Source organism: Sylvia atricapilla, chromosome Z (assembly GCF_009819655.1).
Source record: "Sylvia atricapilla isolate bSylAtr1 chromosome Z, bSylAtr1.pri, whole genome shotgun sequence".
NCBI classification, from domain to species: Eukaryota; Metazoa; Chordata; class Aves; order Passeriformes; family Sylviidae; genus Sylvia; species Sylvia atricapilla.
The window spans coordinates 29,732,275-29,751,361 of record NC_089174.1 but is presented as its reverse complement, the minus strand read 5'-3'; the positions used below and the strand labels follow the sequence as shown (position 1 = coordinate 29,751,361).

General features: G+C 37.6%; 1 protein-coding gene across 1 annotated transcript in view; it reads left to right on the top strand.

Annotated features, from left to right (window-relative positions):
• TRPM3 (transient receptor potential cation channel subfamily M member 3) overlaps positions 1 to 19,087 on the top strand; it is a 265,094-nt gene that overhangs the window by 232,291 nt on the left and 13,716 nt on the right. Inside the window, exons 19-21 of the mRNA XM_066340019.1 lie at positions 3,908 to 4,036; positions 5,958 to 6,209; positions 11,124 to 11,298. Coding sequence (XP_066196116.1) covers positions 3,908 to 4,036; positions 5,958 to 6,209; positions 11,124 to 11,298 — 556 coding nt within the window. The remainder of the gene's footprint in view (positions 1 to 3,907; positions 4,037 to 5,957; positions 6,210 to 11,123; positions 11,299 to 19,087) is intronic.

The following is a 19,087-nucleotide window of genomic DNA, read 5'->3' as shown; positions in this document are numbered from 1 at the left end:
AGCAACTCACATTGATCAAGTCTTAACTGTGGTGAACGCTGTACACTAGCAGGTAGTTTAACATCTTGGAGCAACTTATTGCACAACTCGGTGGCCACTGAACATTAATCAAGCCCCTAAATCCAGAAACTACTCATCTGCAGCCTAGTCTCATTATCAATTGCAATGTGTATTATGCACAAACAGCGAAGTGTTTTCACTGCAAATCGAAAGAAGTATTCTGGCTTTCCCTGTTAGTTCAATTTTTAAATTGGGGAGAGAAATCAATATTCCATTTCCATTTAGACTTGTTCCTACAGTTTTATGTCCTAAGGCAGACCTCAATCAAGATCATTTATTAAAACTGAATCTTGGATGCACTGGAGCTGGAGAGCAAGTTAAGGTGAATTCTGGCTGCCATGCTTGACCTGTTTTGTATATTGAGAACTCCTGGAGACTAAAAGCAAAACAAGTTTCAGAAAAGGGTTAAAACTGCACAACCTATGGCAATTTTGCAGATACACAGACACTGTCCATGAAATGGACTGTGGAATGCAAAAGAAATGCAAGTTAAAAGTCCTATGGCTATTGTATACCACTTAAAACAATTTGAATATTCTGCACTTACCTATCTCTATTACTATATAGCTGTATTCATGTTCATTCTTCAAATACACAAGACTGAGTTAAATGAGATATTTGAGTAAGTAATATTTGGCTCAGCAGACATTAGACAACTTTGTCAAAAAAAAAAAAAATCCCCAAACAAACCAAACAAAAAAAAACCCCAAAAAGCCAACACAAACCAACAAACAACTCCCCACCAGCTTCAGCCTTTCTCTGTAGACAGGCAGCAATTTCAAAACTCAGCTACTCTGTTCTGTTTCATTGCATTGGAAACCATGATGCAAATGTTTCGCCCCACAGATTACTTGAGCAGAAGCGGATGATCTCCTCCTGCTGTTGCCTACTCCCACTGCCCTAATATCAAAAGAGGAAAACTCTTGCAACAGTGTTAAAATAGTAACATAAAAAGTAGACCTTTATTGGAAGCTTCCAGGTTTCCTGGTGGTGGTGTGCTTACATGGCATCGAATTTCTACAATTTTTATAAGTTTGACAAATTAGCCTAACTAACAAATATTGTCCAATTAGAAGAGCAGTTGGTTAGGTTATTTTCCCTGGGTACTCTCCCCCTGGAGTTGGTCTAGAGCTTCTTTGCCCCATTTCATATTGCATCTCCTCAGGTTCTGATTGGAAAACAGAAGCTTGCTCCTCGTCAGGCTTCTTATTCTGAAGAATAAGACTAAACAGTATTTCAGGAATGTGTTAGAAGATTAACTGACCACTCTAAAATCTAAGAGAAAGCATAGCAAAAATGCTAGGAACTATATAACTATTTAATAGTAGTCTAAAAATCTACAAATATATAAAAAATACATAAAAAGCAGAATCTTTAGGCATCTCTACAACTAGCATTAACTGAGATATTAACAGGAAGTAAGAGGCCATCTTTCTACCTCTTCTGAAAAGAAAAGCTCTGGAGGAATTGAGCCCCTAGTAAAAGTCAACATCAAAAGAGCATTGCCCTAAGTTTGCATTTTGGGACCACTTCAGTTGATGATCATTTAATTATTGCAATAAATCAGGAAAGAGGAGAGTGATCTCCTTGAAGCATTTACCTGTTGGTAAAATTTCCAGGTTTGTCCTCTATCACAATGAGTGTTCCAGTATTTTCTATAGAATGGACTGCGTCCATAGGAGGGCCAGGTGAAATCCACCCTTGAAACTTCTTAGTAGGCACTTCTTTCCTTAGTTTTGTCTGGTACTGCCCTCCAAGGTGACAATGGCAGCTCCTAACTCTTTGTCAAGCCAGGTAAAAGCAAGAAAAAGCTGGGTTCAGCTACTTCTGTAGTAGCACTTTTAAAGAATCTTGAGTACCAGCATGAACAGCTAAACTGAAGTTTGACCACAGTGTTGGATCAGTTATAGCCTCCTGGAAGGTGAGAGCAAGTTACAAGTGTGGGGAGGGAGAAGGAGGGTGTCATTCACTATCTGACGAGCTTGTTTCTTGGGTTAAAATGGAGACTTTTCAGTATCATTTTACTCACAAGTCAAGATTATTTTGTCAAGCAAAATCATTTTGCAGTTTTGAGTAAGTTTGAATTGCCATAAGAAAACCTACCAAAATCAAAAAAAGCCAGCATTTCAAGAGAAAACCAGGAAGATCCAAACCCCATAGTTACAGTTAGATTCTTGTAGTTTCTGTCACTTTTGTAATCTCCGTGTCCTTATTCTTATGCTCTACTGCCGGCAAGTGCTCACCAAAGGCTGCTGAAGCAGATCAAAGTTGATTTCCTGATAATTAGAAATTAATAAGGTCTAAGAGGAGTGCTAAGTAACAATATCCCTTGGATTTTTGCTCTATGTTAGAAGGTGCTATTTCCACTAGGGAGGTGTGTATCAGTTCTACCTGCCTCAGACAGAGGTTCTCCTGACTCCAGTGTCACCTTAAGTGTTAGTCTGCATCAACATTGCTCTCCATTTCCTTTAGGAGTGGTAAGGGAAGAGCAGCCTCCAGACCTGTGCATTGCAATCCATCATCCCTCACAAACTGAAAGACAAATGAGATCATTTCCTCCTCTGTTTTATGCAGACAAGAAGTAGTGCTTCAGCTGGCTGGTTCTCTATACTGATAGTTACAGCCAATGGAAAAAATTCTCTTGAGTGTCCTCAGCCAGCTACTGGAACAAAATCCAGAATCCTATGGCTTTTATAAAGAGTGAAAGTGACGTTCTCTAACAAACACAATACAACTACAAACAATATTCTGTGATGTGCAAGAAATTGAAATAAACCTACCCAAAAGTCTCAAGGCCCTTTGTGGTTGTTTCAGCTCACATCCCATGTACGCAACAGTGAATAACAGACAGTTGAGAGATAAAAACTGAATTCAAATATAGGTGTATGTATTACAGCTTTCTATCACAATGACTAAATGTTCATGCATAGAACTGAGTCATCTTTTCTCTGACTTATATTTAGCCTTAAGATGCATTTTCTTATAGGGCTGCTGTTTTAAAGGCAAAGTAGACAAGTGGTTGGATTCTGGCTGCCATGAACTAGAGTGGAATCCTTGCTACAGCCCAAGCTCCAGAGAAACTGGAGTTTCTCTGAACTTTATGAACTTGATGATGCAACTTGCCTGACCTGGATTTCTTTGACAGACTATTTAATTACATGCAAGAAAAAGAAATTAAAAACTTAATTCACACTTTCCTCTGGATCAAAAATTAGCCTGGAATGTGAATATATTAGGAAGGAAAACAAAAACATTCACACTTTAAAAATTGCAAAAAAATTTAAGGCAAATGAATGGATGGGTATGCCTGGCTCCTTGCTGCAGCAGTATGAGTAGGAGTAGCAGTGTTCTGGGAAGGAAACATGCCAGAGGTTAGGCCAGTCCTACACTGAGTAAGAAGACCTCTAATAATACCTAAAGTCTGGGCTCAGAATGCCAGACTCAGCCCATTTAGTTGAATGGAGGTGGTGGTGGGAAACACAAAGGAGAGTTGTTAGAGGATTAAATGCTTTTAGAAGCAGGTGAGGGAGAAATCTTCACACAGCTTACTGAATTGGGTAGTTGACACAGTGGTATTAGAATTGCTGTCACTGTGGGTTGATCCAAGGGATCTGCATTAATAAAGATTTTTGAGGAGATAGATATGGCTGGACACATGTGCATGTATTTTGCAGATTCCATAGAGCATGTGACTTTATGTGAGTTTTCTCAGACAATCCAGGACAGTTTTATTGTTCTTTTGTCTGCGAAACCCTGGTAGAATCAGAGATATCAACTCATATTCAAGAGACTAGCTCAGTTGTACAGGTAGTCACAATTGATGTTTGTTTGTTTGTTTGTTTTACAGCTGGCCTACATAGGCTACTTGATGCTGTTCAACTACATTGTGTTGGTGAAGATGGATCGCTGGCCATCTATTCAGGAGTGGATTGTCATCTCATACATTTTCACTCTGGGAATAGAGAAGATGAGAGAGGTAAAGTCTCCCCAGCAAAGAAAGAATAAAAAAGTGATAAACATGGGTTTAGAGATTTTTTTTTTTTCATTTTAATATCTGTTTTTACTATTTTTCTCAGGGTATGTTTTTTATGAATGAGCTTATCATAAAATTCACTTTGTTTTTTAGAAAGGAAGATGGATTGTTACAAAAAGCAGGAAAAAATATCTATCTTCTTTAATTTTAGAATTAGCTGTTTCTCTTTCTTCTTCTTCCTGTCTTTCTTTTTCTCTTTCTTTCTTTCTCTCTTTCTTTACTTCTTTCCTTCTTTCTTTCTTTCTGTCCTTTCTTTCCTTCCTTCTTTTTTTCCTTCTTTCCTTCTTCTCCCACAAAATTTCTGTGTTTAAATTTCAGTGTGATACTCATTTAATAGCATTCACAAGTACAAGGTGATCTTCTGACAAGTCTTAAAGGTCTGCTAAATTCCTTAAAATGTGACGCTTGAAAATTTCTGTTAATTTGTCAAGCAATAGTGCACAAAGCAGATGCATAGAGCAGAGACAGAGCATTTATGGTAGCACTCAGTTTATAAAATGAGTGAAGTGGCTCTCTTAACCCTGCCCCTCATAGTCTCTCCCACCTAATGCTGTCCTCTTTCACTTAGCCAAAGGTGCATTTATTCCACAGTGACACCAGAGGCCCAGTTCAGCCCTAATGTGAGTGAATGCAAGTCCCATTGACCTCGGCTGAAATTGCACATTTGTACCCCTGGGCTGAATCTGTTACCAGTTATGTTTGTACATCCTGATGCCAGTGCTCTGGAGGACTAGACTAAAAATGGACTTGTAACACTTAAGTTTCAAAGACATCTTTCTGACACTGTGTGGTAAATGCTACTTTAGAAATTAACAGAGAAAAAGACATACTTGAGTGTCCCATGAGTATATGTCATTAAGGAGAAAAGAAAGGAAAGCAGTGGCAGTAGCCACATTAGGAATCCACAACACTGATGCAGGCAATGCACTGCTGGCTCAGCAGTTGGGAGGCTGCAGACAGGAGTTGTGTGAGCTGGTTTTTGTCTAATCATTCATCCTGAACTGTCCTTTCCACAAAAGTTTACCAAGAGCTTTTGTCACAATTGATGTCTAAGCAGATGTTGGAATTGTTCACAAATGAGCCTAAAATTTGTTCTGAAAACAAATTACAAGAATGACATTCATTTTTGAGGAACTATATGAGTTTTCTCAAGTGTTCTTGGCCTAAAAATAGAAAATTAAAACAAATAGCTTGTTAACTCAGTAAAAGGTAGGACTTAATCATGGAGATCACTTGAATAATAGTTTTAAAAGTAGTTTGGGACAACAATCACACTTCACAAACAATCTTGTAAGGAGAATGACAATAAATTCATAAGGTAAGATTATTTATTTTTGTGACTTTTATTCTTGGCTGTGGAATTTAATTTCCAAAAGCAAGCCCAAGTATTATCTACTATCTCTCTGTATTAAATTTCTAATGCAGGGGTTTATGATTATTAATTATTTCTTGGTCATTTGATACTTACTTTATTAATATAATTTTCTTTAAAACTACAGCTTCTTTATATGTGAACTTTATGATTAAAAAAAATCTTTCTGTATTTTGACCTCTGTTCCAAGACTCTAAGTAGAGTTAATACATTTGAAAAACAGAAATACATACATATATTTCTTCTGATTTCATGAGGATTTTAGACTGAGTGTCTGCTTTGTCCTTTAAAGTATCTTGCACATGGACACATTTTAAGAATGGTTGAAATTGAAGATTTTTTGGGAAAAAAACCTGAGAGTACCTGAGATATTTGGATGATAATCATCTGTCAGCTTTATTTTTAGCCTTTGTGGCCTACATCTGTCTGTTTACTATAGATTTCTTCAACTTTAAGACTGCTCAGTTCCTTGCCATTTCCTCTGTCATTCAGATCCTCATGTCGGAGCCAGGGAAACTGCTGCAAAAAGTCAAAGTTTGGCTCCAGGAGTACTGGAACGTTACCGACCTGATAGCTATCCTGCTGTTCTCCGTTGGGATGGTGCTCCGTCTGCAGGACCTGCCCCTGCGGAGCGACGGGCGCGTGATCTACTGCGTCAACATCATCTACTGGTACATCCGGCTGCTGGACATCTTCGGCGTGAACAAGTACCTGGGGCCCTACGTCATGATGATCGGGAAAATGGTACGAGGAGCTGGAAAGCCCCTTCTGTTTGACAGCATGTTCTTGGCTAAGTGTCCTTAGCCAATGGCATTGCTGCAGATTTACCTGTATTTTTTTTACACATTGGTGTTTTGATGTGGACTAGAAATCAACGCTTTATTGAATACTTCCAGAATCGAGGATTAGATTTTTCCTGTTCTGTTAGATGATGTATCATTTGTGATACATCTGAGATCACTGTTCAGCAGCAGAGCCACCCTACACCCCTCTGTGCTTCATTTGCTGAAGGTGCAAAGGAGATTTGGTGATTATAAAGGAAGATGATTTGTTAAGGTTAAAAAAAAAAATGTTCAGGTGTGTAGTACCCTGAGACTGTCAATGTGTTGTAATAGTCATGGTGTGTTCAAAACTATAATGGTTATGGTTAAGACTGACCCCTCTGTAGTTTGACCCACATTTACATGCTCTTCCATCATTTAAGTTCAGGCGTGTCCCTGTGAGATGAGAAATCTGTTTGCTAAGTGCAACCTCTGTGGCCTCCTGGGTACATCAACTGTACACACCATAGTAGGAATATTAATAGTTCATGCAATAGTAAATGCATGCACGAGAAAATCAAGAGTCATTTGCTTCCATGTGCTTGACTTTTGACTTTTCAATTTTTAATTTTCACGTTTCAATTGAAATGTTGCATTTAAGCAGCATTTTGCTTGTTTCAGTTAAATAAAATGGCTGGATTTGGTAGATGCATGTGCACAGGTCCCTGATATTTGGATATCTGCACATGTAGCTAATACATGTGTTCATGTTTTACATGCAGTATCCAGCTTTTCCTGTGTAAATCATGTCTGTTTCATGCATTTTGAGGTTTAAGATTTGGAGCTTTCTAAATAGATTAAAGCCCCTTGAAGCTGGCTTTAAGTAAAAAAAGTAAAGTGAATATTAACTCCTGTAGATGAAATACTACTGCTGTCTGTTTGCTACGTGACAATAATCAGAAGTCCAGATGGGCTGTCTGTTGTATTTATCTTATGATAGTCCTTAAAGAAAAGGGGTATGATGCATGAGTTCATGAACTACAGTATGTCCTTGATATTACATTAGTCACAACAGGCTCAGTGAACATATAAAACTGAAATGCAGAATATACCTCCAGTTACCCAACAGGGAACCATTGTCTCATCTTCTCAATTTAATGGCTTTCTACTGCAAGCCCATAGTGATGGGTTTGACAAAGAAAGAACAGTTTAGTGGGGGAAAAAAGTGAGGGGCAGAGATTGAGGGAAAACATGAAAGTGATAGTAGAGTTATGTCCTGGAAAAGAGATTTTGAAGTGCCCTCCCTTCAAGAAACCCTATAGGAGGTTGACATGAGGTTTTGCAGAGCTTCAGAGTGAAAATACTCAACAGTTCTTGTTGGAAGTTACTGTAAAATACAGCAGGACCAGAGAAAGAAATACAGACCAAAGGGTGGTCACTGGGGCTTACACAATACACAGTGATAAAACTTCTGAAAAACAACTATCCTTCTACTCTGCTTTATTTTTCACAGCTACATGCACTAAAAGTATCAGAACTGTGGTGCTAACACAGGCCGTATGAGCAACAGTTCAATAACAGAGGGGCCATGTATAAGAATCTTCTAGCAGTCAGTGTTAAGGGTGGCTTATCGAAGCCCAACTCCACCAGCAGTATAAACAGTGGTTTATTTTTCTTCAGGATCATGCAGAAAGGAAGTGATTGAAATTAATAACATTTTCATTCATTTGTCACTTTCACATATGTACGAAAAATCAAACCTTACTCCACTTTTTGTGGAAAACAAATACAGGAAAATCACTGGCATCTGTGGGCTCAGTACCTGCATTAAAAGGTGTTGCTTTTAGCTGCCAAATTGTTCTGAAGCTCTGGGAAGCTGTTAAAGGAGGAAAATTCTATTTTGTGCCTTCCTGTTGCTTGGTTTTCATCATTTGTCCGAGTTTCCTTGCACTTTAAGCTACTCTGATCCATCCCCTTTGTACAGACATGCAATGCACGACTGGTTTGAGTTACAGAGATCAGCCTCTCACATCTGTTTTCTGGCCAGCTTACTCTCTTGTGCAACCCATGACCAACTCATGCACACCCTGGCAGTTGCACCTGCTGACTCCAGTCTGTTCCACGGGCTCCCTTGTGTATTTTTGTTTAAATCACATGTCTCTCTATCTCCTTGCATTCTGTCTTCCAAATTGTTGAAAGTTCAGTTCAGCTCTGTGAAGGACATCAAGTTGGTTATACATATTTCTACAAAATACATCAGAATGGCTGAGGTCCTCAACAGGCCATATTTAATGCCTGGGACCTTTTTCTTGGGGTCTATTGTAAGTTTTAGACTCATGAAGAAAAGGATGGCTTTTTCTGTCTTTCCAGTGTTGAGGAGCTTTCCCATCACCTTCCTCTAAACTACAGTCAACAAAATAGCTGTAAGTTTTACCTCTGGCCACTCTAATCAAATATGCAAGTGAAATTAAGCAAGGAACAGGAATGGGCTTGAGTAGTTTAAATGCAATAGGTTAAGCAAAGATGAAGATACAAGGAGGAAACTAAATGGCCAAGTGTATTATTATCTACTCATTTCAGTCACACAATATGGTTTTACTTTTCTGATTTCTGCATAGGGATAGATTTAATTTCCTTTAGGAAATTTCAGGATTGAAATTAAATTACTGGAGTGTCAAGAGAGTCAGAGATACACCAGTTACTTTAATGTGTGGAAATATCTGCATTTTCTTAGCCTTTCTGCAAATACAGAAGCCAAAATACAGCCAACTTCTTCATTAAATTTTACCCCTAAAAAATTGTGGCTTATCACTTTTTTAGGGTGACTCATGAGTTCTTCAGAATGATTGAAATAGCCATTGCCTTGCTAAAACAACAATTGTAATTTGACACCACAGGCCAAAGGACCTGATACAATGCTCATTAAAGTCAGTGGAAACTTATCCATGTATTTTATTGTATTTCAGACAAGTTAAAGAGAGTTTAGAAGACACCTAACTGAAGGAGGAGAAAAGTAATGTGCATCTTGAGTAGACGGCAACACTTAAAATTTTATTTCTTACAACATGAACTCACACCTATGTGATTCCTGATCAAAAACTATTGAAACATTTAACACATTGTCTTTAATTGCCTCAAAATACTAATTTTGTTTATTTGTTTGCATGACATTTTAAAATAGCTATTACATCACGTCATATCGAGTTACACATTGCCATCTGAAACAAAGTTTGATCAGACAAAAAAGGAGGAATGAGGTTTCACCTCTAGGTTTATTCCCTAAAACCAGTGAGAAGTAAACATTCATATTCAGCTTTCCCATTTCAGGATGCTTTCTGAAGTAGAATGATCTGGAATTCCTCTTCTTGAGGGAATATTTTTGAGAGAATAATGCCCTGAATTAAATAGGAATTATGATGATTGACTTCACTGGGTTTAAATTATTTAAAGTGTTTCTTTTCCTCACTCATGTCCCCAAGGTTTTTTCTTTCTTTCCTGCTTTTTTGTGAATCTCAAGGCTTTTGTTTTTCCCTGCTTTTTTTTTCATTTGTTCTCGGTTCCTTCTTTCTGTCTCCCTGGTCCTCTCTCATCTGACCCCTGCTCAGCTGGTTCCTTTCTCCTACAGCTTCTTTCACTAAACAAGAGCATACCTTTTTCTCTTTGCTACCGTGTAACACTGTTTTCTCCGGTGCATACTTTCCCAGCATTACCTTGACCTCAGGTTGCTTTAGAATTGAAGAACCCCTGCAGCAGTGCCAGATTCATCTGCTGCAGGTAGGTCCCATAAGGCCACCAGCTGAGGTGCAGGTTGGTTTCACACCTCTCTTTACAAGGAAGGCTGAATTCAGCTGAGCCGGAAAATCCAGAGACTGGAGGCAGTAAAACTCATAAGGTTTAGACGATTCTTAACTTGATCTTTGGCTAGGGACAAAAGTTATGCCCAGAACTGTGAAAAACAGCAGAGTTGTAACAATTCTAAAGACATGGCAAGTCTATAAGTTTTAAAGGGGCTTTACCAGGGGTTTACACATTCACTTTGGGTTATTTCTGCTGTACCTGCCTGATGCCCATTGTTCTTCTCCCTTAAGAACCTTTTCTAGAACAGTGCTGCTTCTAATCTTCAGATCTATTCAGCATCTTGTAGGACTGCTGTCCCACATTTTTTGGAAATATTTTGAATGGGTGGGTGCTGTTTGCAAGCACTAATTAATCTTGAGCATATGCTAATGAGGCCCTCAACAGTGGAGAAGAGCAGAGTTCACTGTCTGTTATGTACTTGGGGGTTTTTTAATATGGTATTTGTCAGACTCCCCCACCAAGCGGATTTTTAGCCCAGCCAGCTTTCCTTCCTCACTGGTTACCACCATGGTGTCCCTTATGTTGCAGCAACAGGCTGTTCTGCCACCCATTCCTCCGTATGTTAGTTGCAGCTCCCTTTGCTCCAAGATAATGACTACCAGTGAAGAAAATTATCCATGTCAGTCCTTTTGCTTATGTACTGTTGCCACTTGGTGCCTATAAACAATACATCATCTCATGACCCTTGTCCAGAGCAGGCTGCTGATTCCAGTGAACCTATGTATTCTTGTTGATGCAATTGATGTGACCAAATGGTACTTTGTATTTTCAAGCCTATTCATAACATCTGAACTGTTCTTAAAAGTGACACTGAGTAAAACCAAGGACACAATAATACCACTTGACTCCTTTGAAAAATAAATTTTTCATGTGTACATGAGAAAGGCTTTTCAAAGTTTGTTTTTGAAAATTCTGTTTCTAAGATTCACAGACTTTTTCTGGTTTTGCAACACATAATAGTAGCAATATGGATAAATAAGTTCCTCTAATTCTTACCCTTTCTCTCTCTTTCTCTCCTTTTTCCTGTCATTGCATTCAGATGATAGACATGATGTACTTTGTCATCATCATGTTGGTGGTTCTGATGAGCTTTGGTGTGGCAAGACAGGCAATTCTCTTCCCCAATGAGGAGCCTTCGTGGAAGCTGGCGAAAAACATTTTTTACATGCCTTACTGGATGATCTATGGGGAAGTGTTTGCAGACCAGATAGACCGTAAGCAAGTTTATGATTCTCATACTCCAAAGTCAGGTATCCAGCTTTGATCAGATGATGTCCTATTAGATCATGTGTGTTTTCTCAATAAATGGCTCTGGATAGAGGAACTTCTTCCAACACAGAGAATGGTTGCAGAAGTATTTTTTCAGCTAATATTGGGGTGTCAGTTTCAGAACATGCTTCTGCCATCACTTTGCAATCATTTAACTGGAAATCTCTAATACTAAATTTTCATGTATATAATGGAGGTTTTAAATGTCCTTTTTACCAGATTAATGGCAAGAATCCCCTTCCAGGTGTCCAACATGAATTTGGGGGTATACCTGGGACACAAAATGTCACTTCTTTTTTTTCTCATCCCTTGGTTTATTTTCTAACTTCATATTGAGCATCATGCCTAATAATTGAGGCATTAGACCTTTCAGCTCCTGTGCTTCATGGGGATCTAATCCGATGAGTTTTCTTTTCTTTGTTACCTTCTCAGTGTCACACTTGAGCTAAACCCTGTGATGCAATTCTTTGGGTCTAATAATTAGATCCATTTTTAGAGTATTACTGCATTTATTTTTAGAATGCAAGACTGTGCTCACACCATTGCAAACAGGAAAAGAGCCAGTATGAAATATATCATCTCCTCAGGATTCATTGGATGGGTGATCAGGAAAATGCTGGTTTTCTGTTTAAATCAAATGTTGTGCTGCCATGGTTTGATTAATTGTGTTGCATTACCACTAAATGAGAGAGCTGGTCATGGCAATGATGCAGTAGATGACCAAACTAAGAATCAGAAACAATGTCATTATTTGCAACTACTGTCATGTAACTGATGTTCATCATTCTTACTTAACTACATGTAAATCTTGGCAGCATTTGGAAGTCAGTACCTTTTCCAATGGCAGATGGCTTCTACGAAAGCTTGATTTAGGATATTTTATTTTATTCTATGTACTATCTTAGGAAAGAGCAGTATGTTCAAAATCTATTTGTTCAGTATTGAAAAGGTTTGAATTTAAAAAGAAATGTATATTTTTCCTGAGCTGATTAAAACTAGTAAATGTATCTATATTACAAATAATGCCCCCAACTGAATATAGGTTCAGATGGATGGATGCATACATATCCCATAGCAGATTTTCATCTGTTTCATGGTAATTTCTTCTTCCTGGCTTGCACAGAATCATTATTGTGGGTAGAGATGAAACCTCCTTTTTATCTTTGCTTCCCTACTTGCTTTTCAGAGGCAGCATAGTACGCAAGGAAGTAAGCAAACACTTATAATCAAAAAATTTCTCATTATGTTTCACTTTTTACCCAATTCCCTCATTTTTATCCCCTCTCTTTTCTTTTGTTTTTTAAAAATACATCAATTCCAAAGGTGTAATAGTTGGGGATATAAAACTTCATCTTGCTCTGAAAGCATGTTTTAGAGGGCTAAAGGTTTGTACTGTTAAACTATCACTTCCTTCTACAAGCAGAATTATGTCTGTCCCTCTACAAGTGGCCATTTATTGATTTCGTACTAAGTAATGACCATAGTGCAACAAACGTGGCAATTGGCTGAATAAAGTGTTTTGTTGTTTTCTTTAAATGAAGGTCTGATTACAGTTTAGAACCCATAAATATAAGAAACTGAAGGGTGTTTTAAGTGTGAAAACAGGGTGGCAGGCTGCAAACCCTTGCATGAGTGTTTGTGTTATTTAGATGCACAACATTTAAATCTTGCAAAAAGATGCAGAGTAATTATTTCTGAAGCTCAGGGAAAGAAAAATTCCTGGTGACGTAAACTTCAGCTTTAAATGTAGACATACTGGTTTTCTGCCTGTGTCAAGGAAACTTGGAGTTGCAGCAAAAGTGATGATGTCCAAGTGAAAAGCAGCACATACTACCTCCTTCCTGAGCAGCAGGTGATGCAGGGAATTAGGATCTGCCACTCTTCCAGCACAAAATACGTACTGTATGTGATGTCTGTCTGATGCTCAATTGTCTCAAAAAGGTTATCTGTGGAATAGACTGGGAGCACAGGCAATGGCTGGTGATAGTGTTACACAATTGCAATGAGCTGATGGACACCCAGAAGCTTTTACTAGTATATTCACATTTTTTCACTATTTAAACATTTGCTGTTGTTTATATTTTCCACATTGTTCTAAGCTAAATCAGCCACTGTACTCCTGTTAGAGTGCTACAGCATTTGTACTTTCTCAAGTAAGATAACCATGTTCTAAAATCGTTATGCTACATCAAAACTGCAATTTAACTTTATGGCTTACAGCACATTCTTTTTTAATCCATAGTATTAAAAAAAAAAAAAAAGGCTGCTTTGTGATTTTGTTTATATTTTGGTGCTTAATATTGCTGCATTATTAGCAAGCTTGAGTTTCAGCAAATGTGCTGATCATGGAAAAGCATGTTGATTTGTGCCATGCTCCTGGAAATCGTCCTGGTATCTGAGAAATACACAAAAAAGTAGGCTACTCTAACTTTTCTGACTTCCTTTCTTTTAAGAAAAAATATGTTATGTATTTAATTGATCTTTTTTTTTTCTTTTTTTTTTTTTTATTAGTGAAGAATACCATTAAGGCTGACCAGATACATGTCTGGATCCATCTCATCAGCTGGCAGCTGATGGGTGCCTCCAGTGGGTCTACTCTGATTTTTATTTCAATACACTGCTAATTGCCTTGCTAAAAACCAGTTCATTTTTACATTTCTACCCATAATTTCTGTATTCATATAATTTTTTTAAGGAAAAACATGTTAGCTGGAGTATGTGTTAGTGTCCTGTTCATATGTGATCTCATCTTCAACTCAAAAGTGAGGACAGATTATATCCTCACTTCTGGGATTATAAATGCATTATTCAGTGGTGGTGTTTATTGTCAGTGATGTCCATAACTACTACGTGCCTATGAATTTCTGACTAAGAATTAATTTTAAGGTGGGGGGGGAGGAGAGTAAATCTGCATTCAAATTTTCAGGTAAAGTCAGCAAAGCCAGCAAGACCGCTCTCTAAGTAGTTCCTCTTGGGCTGATGTTTCATTATAATATGACCACAAAAAATTCTAAAAACCTTGTCATATTAAGCAGGTGCTTCATATAAAAATATGTAGAACTAGAATGGCCAGCTTCAGTAATTCCTGGATAAGGAAGAGATTCGCGAAGTTAGAACCACTGAATATGCCTAAAACATGATGGAGGAGTAACCACAGACAGTAACACATGGAAAAGTGGCCACTGCTAGCAATGGAGAAATCCTGAGTTCCTGGTGCTCTTTCAGTCCCAAAAAGACACCAATTAAATCTGCAGCCCAGCTCCATATGGGCTTGGGGAATGGGGAACTAGAAAAAACAGACCTGACTATCACAGTGCAATCATAATGGTCTTCCCCTAGGTGCTTGAGCAGGAAATGAGTAGAATATGATCTATAAACAAACGAGGTGCAATTACAATTAATTAGACCAGATTGCTCCCACAACAATATCCAGCTGTTCAACTAGTTCTTTTTAGCTGATCTGGCACAAACAGAAGGTTACACATACCATGTTGTCTACTCAAGAAGTTTTAGCAGTTACATGAAACAGTCTTTGGAAATATATAAACACTAAGGAATAGTCAAGCTACTTCATGGAAAAGTCCAACCAGCCAAAATATCAGTCCAAGTGAAACATCAATAATGACTGAAACCACCTTGAACTACTGAGTTATGACTTGGGCCTAAAAAACCCCAGTTAGCAACTGTTTGGATTCAGATAGAGGCTTAGGCTGAATAATTGAAAGCAGGCAGTAAACTAATCAAATTTATGAATTATTTAAAGGTCAGGAAATGAAAAATTAATATATTTTAGGAAAGGAATAATAATAATAGCTTGATAAATTGAAAAAAAAATAGACTGATATCAATTATGTAGTTAAATGAAGAAAAATTATTATCCACTGATAGCTGGGGAAGGAAGGAGAATCTGAATCAGGGAGCTGGTGATGGCATATGCAACTATCTCAATTTAAGGTGGTTAATCTATCTGAGGTTCCTAATCCATCTGAGCCTTGTGCTGCCTAATGGGATGCATGGGGCAGCAGCCAGTCATGTTTTAAATTTAGCGAATGCCTGTCCAGAAGTGGATTTCCAACAAGCACTGCAAGATCTCTCCCTCACTGCAAAATCTCTCCCTCAGTTCACTACACATTGGCACTTGTGCTGGCAATTTTAGCCAGGAAAATTCGTAATACAATTCTTAAACCAACTTTGTTTTCACCTTACAAATCTACCTCTCCAGAATACTATGGATACAGAAGAGTATAAGAAATACTGGAGAGGAAATGTGATTGCGTTGGTAAAAAACATGTCAATAGAGGAAATAAATGCCAGCTTGGGAAATGGCAGTCATCTGTAGAAAATGAACATCAGAGTTCACATTTTCCTGTATTCAGAAGGCTTAAGCAACTGAACCTACTGTTAGTCAACATGGCTTCTGAGAAGTTTTTCAGATTTTCCTGGTGTCTCACAGGTCAGATTTCCATCTGGATTTTCTTAGCTGACAGCACTTCACGTGCCATCTGGAATCTGAAGATCTGAGTTATGTTGGTTTCTTGTGTCTATTTCTGTTTTGGAAAAGCCTACCTAGTTTAAGAGTAAAAGATGGGACCTCCTTCTCTTTGGAGGCATATCAAGTAACCAGAATGCAATCATTTCAGAAGATGACAGACCATTATACACAGGTTTTAACTATTCAATGAACTTCAGAGGAAACTATAATTATCACAAAAAAACTTTTTAAAAATACTTTAAATTTCTTAATCTGTTAGATTTGAGTTTTTTAATTCTCAAAAAATTCTTAGTACAAATTAAAATTATATACTAAATTCTTTATGACCTTACAGGTTGCATGCTTTTCATGACTCGATAGGAGCTTCCTTCAAGGCCTGTTCTTCGCATGGACCAGTCTGGAATTAGAACAAACACAACTGCTCTGTACAAAACAGAATAAAACATGCCTGTGGCAATACTTTTAATGTTATTAGAGAAAGGTAGTGGATAAGATTTTTGTGCAGACTACAAACAATTTTGAAAGTCTCTCTGGGTTGGATTGCAACAGTATTCCCATATCTAACATTCCTGATGTTGTTATTTGGATTCTATTTGATTTACTATTTTTAATGGGGGAAGCAGGACAGTAGGAGGAGGAAGAAAGCACTAGAGTGAACAAGAAAAAATCAGGGATTTACTATAGATTGTTATTAAAATATCAGCAGATTGAAGAGACTCTTCAAAGCCATGTTTAATGTGGTCTGGGGCAAGAAGCAACACAGAAGGTCAGGATGCCATAGTTAAGGAAACGTTCTTGAAATAATGAGACACAGTTCAACTCCCTGGATGTTTTTACTGATAAAAGAGTAATTCTGTGAAATTCTGTGTTTACAGATTTTAGTGTTTTCTCTACCAGTGAAGAAGAGAACAAGTTTAGGAAGGCCACTTAATATTTTTGGTTTTTTGGAGGGAAATTTTCAGTATTTTCCAGCCTGGTAAGCTGGTAGGCTTGCTTAGACATTTGATTCAGAAATGATAAAACACTTTCACATCCTTTGGGTTCTTTGTGGGTCAAAATTGGAAGGTGCCTGTCTACTCATAAATAGGAAAATGAAAGTGCATTAAAAATATCCAGAGTTGATTTAAAAAGAAAAAAAAAAAAAAGTTGTTTTTTGTTATTTGGTTGCACTTATTTGCTTCCACTTTATTTAGAACTGCGAACATAGGAAAGCATTCCTCAGTTTCTTGTGATTTCAAATAAATCAGCTTGCATTGTAAAAGTGGTATCCATTTTTGTAGGAGAAGTTTTAATCAAAGGCAAAAAGCTATTCAGTGGTTGAGCTGTTCAATTATGCACTTTTTTCTCTTCATTATTTCCCACACATGCTTTGGAAGGGTGCAGCTAGGGAAACAGTCATGATGCAGAAACTCACAAGCATCCTTTGCCAAACCCACCACCCAACAGTAGAAGTGAGCAGTGACCAATGTCATGACAGTAATTACAGCAGGGAAACTAATTCTTCCTGAGCTCTGCCACCACGTTGAGCCTGAAACCCTCAGGGGCTTGGATTACTGTTGGGTTTTTTGCAACTATTTTCTGGACAGGAAAGAGGAAGGGTTAGATATCCAGAAGGAAAGGCCCAGCAGGAAACTGTAAGTGGGACTCAGGAAGGAAAAATAAGCATGGAAAGAGATCATGAAAAAGGAAACAAGGGATGCAAAAAGTATGTATATATACAGGTGTCAGGATGCAGTGTTTGAAAGCTGAGTGGTGTTAATTCATATAATTGAAATTAAAATTCCAACCACTTACTGTTTTCCAAAGCCTAAGCTCTGGACATAATGTCATAACTGTATCAATGGCCTGTAGGTATCAGAGTTGCTGGCATTTTCAGTTACCTGAGATTGACGTATCATATGCTAACAGAATTTGCTTCAGTAAAGCATTTTACTTGAGTTAATTTGCTATTCTGTAATTTGTGTTAGAGCAAGACTATAATGTAAAACAGAAGAGACAAGTTTTCATACATGTTAATATTGTGCTATGAAATATATTACTTTGAAATATATAACGGCACATACTACAAAAATTACTTCATTTCCCAAAAAATAATTAAAATGTTCTAATGATGTTACACATGAAAGGTAATGCAGATTCCTCAGGGATGAGGCAGATCACACACCTTTATTTAATAGTGGAAGAAAAAATTTTTGAAAATAAATGTCATAGTTGAAAGATGAAGGAAGATGATCAGTGATGTGCCATGGAACACAGACTTCTGCATTTTTGGACATATGTCATATGTTTTCTTATGCAGCTGAAGATACGACAATTAAGTGGTGGTTCATCTTTCCAAAGTAAACCAAGAAATAAGTATTCCCATGTTATTTAAAAACTGTACCCACAACAGAATATGCAAAAGAGAAAAACTTCTGCAAATCTACAGGACAAGCTGAACAACAGCAGGTGTATAGAATAGACTGTGGGAACATGTCTGCATAGAAAATCTAATTTGGTCATCACTGAGTGGCATAAACCAACAGAGATTACCCGGTTGTGAGCAAGTAGAGCAGGAGAGATATTTTTTTGTCTTCCTCACTGATTTTTTTTCCAGATTAAATTTTATGGGTTTTTTTAGAAAAAAAGTTGGAACCAGGATTGGAGCTGAGGTTTTGATCTCATTTATCTAAGGTTTGAAAAATCCTTTTCAAAATTTTTCTCATTACTTGAAAGGATATTGTTTGTTCTGTTTTCAGCAGAAAAAAGGACGTTAGGTTTCATCAACTGATACTGTGATTGTTCTATCACTGGTACAATCCTGATGGGTTTTGGTCCTTTGTTGTGTTTGACTTTGTACCTCTGACTCAATATATGAGCAAGTTAATGTTTCCACACAAACAGAGATGTAAGTTTTGCAATGAGTGCTGATAGCAAGAGGTACTAAATGGTGCAGTTTCTGCAGAGTGAAGGCTAAGAGCAGAGAGCCCCACACTCACAGCACCTCCCTGACAGTATTTTGAATGTCTAAATGGAACAGCTGCTTGGAGCAGTGTGGAAATAGCACTGCCTTAAAATGATTTGAAACTTGATGCTTACTGAGAAATGAAGAATTGCATAGTCTCAGCCTGCTTTAGTAATAAAACACGTTTTTATAAATAGGAAGGACTGGACCACGTGTCCAAACATAATGGAGCTGCCAGTAAAAAGCAGTGTTGCTTGTATTTGATTTTGTAATTTCTTTTTCAGTGAGTTAAATATTT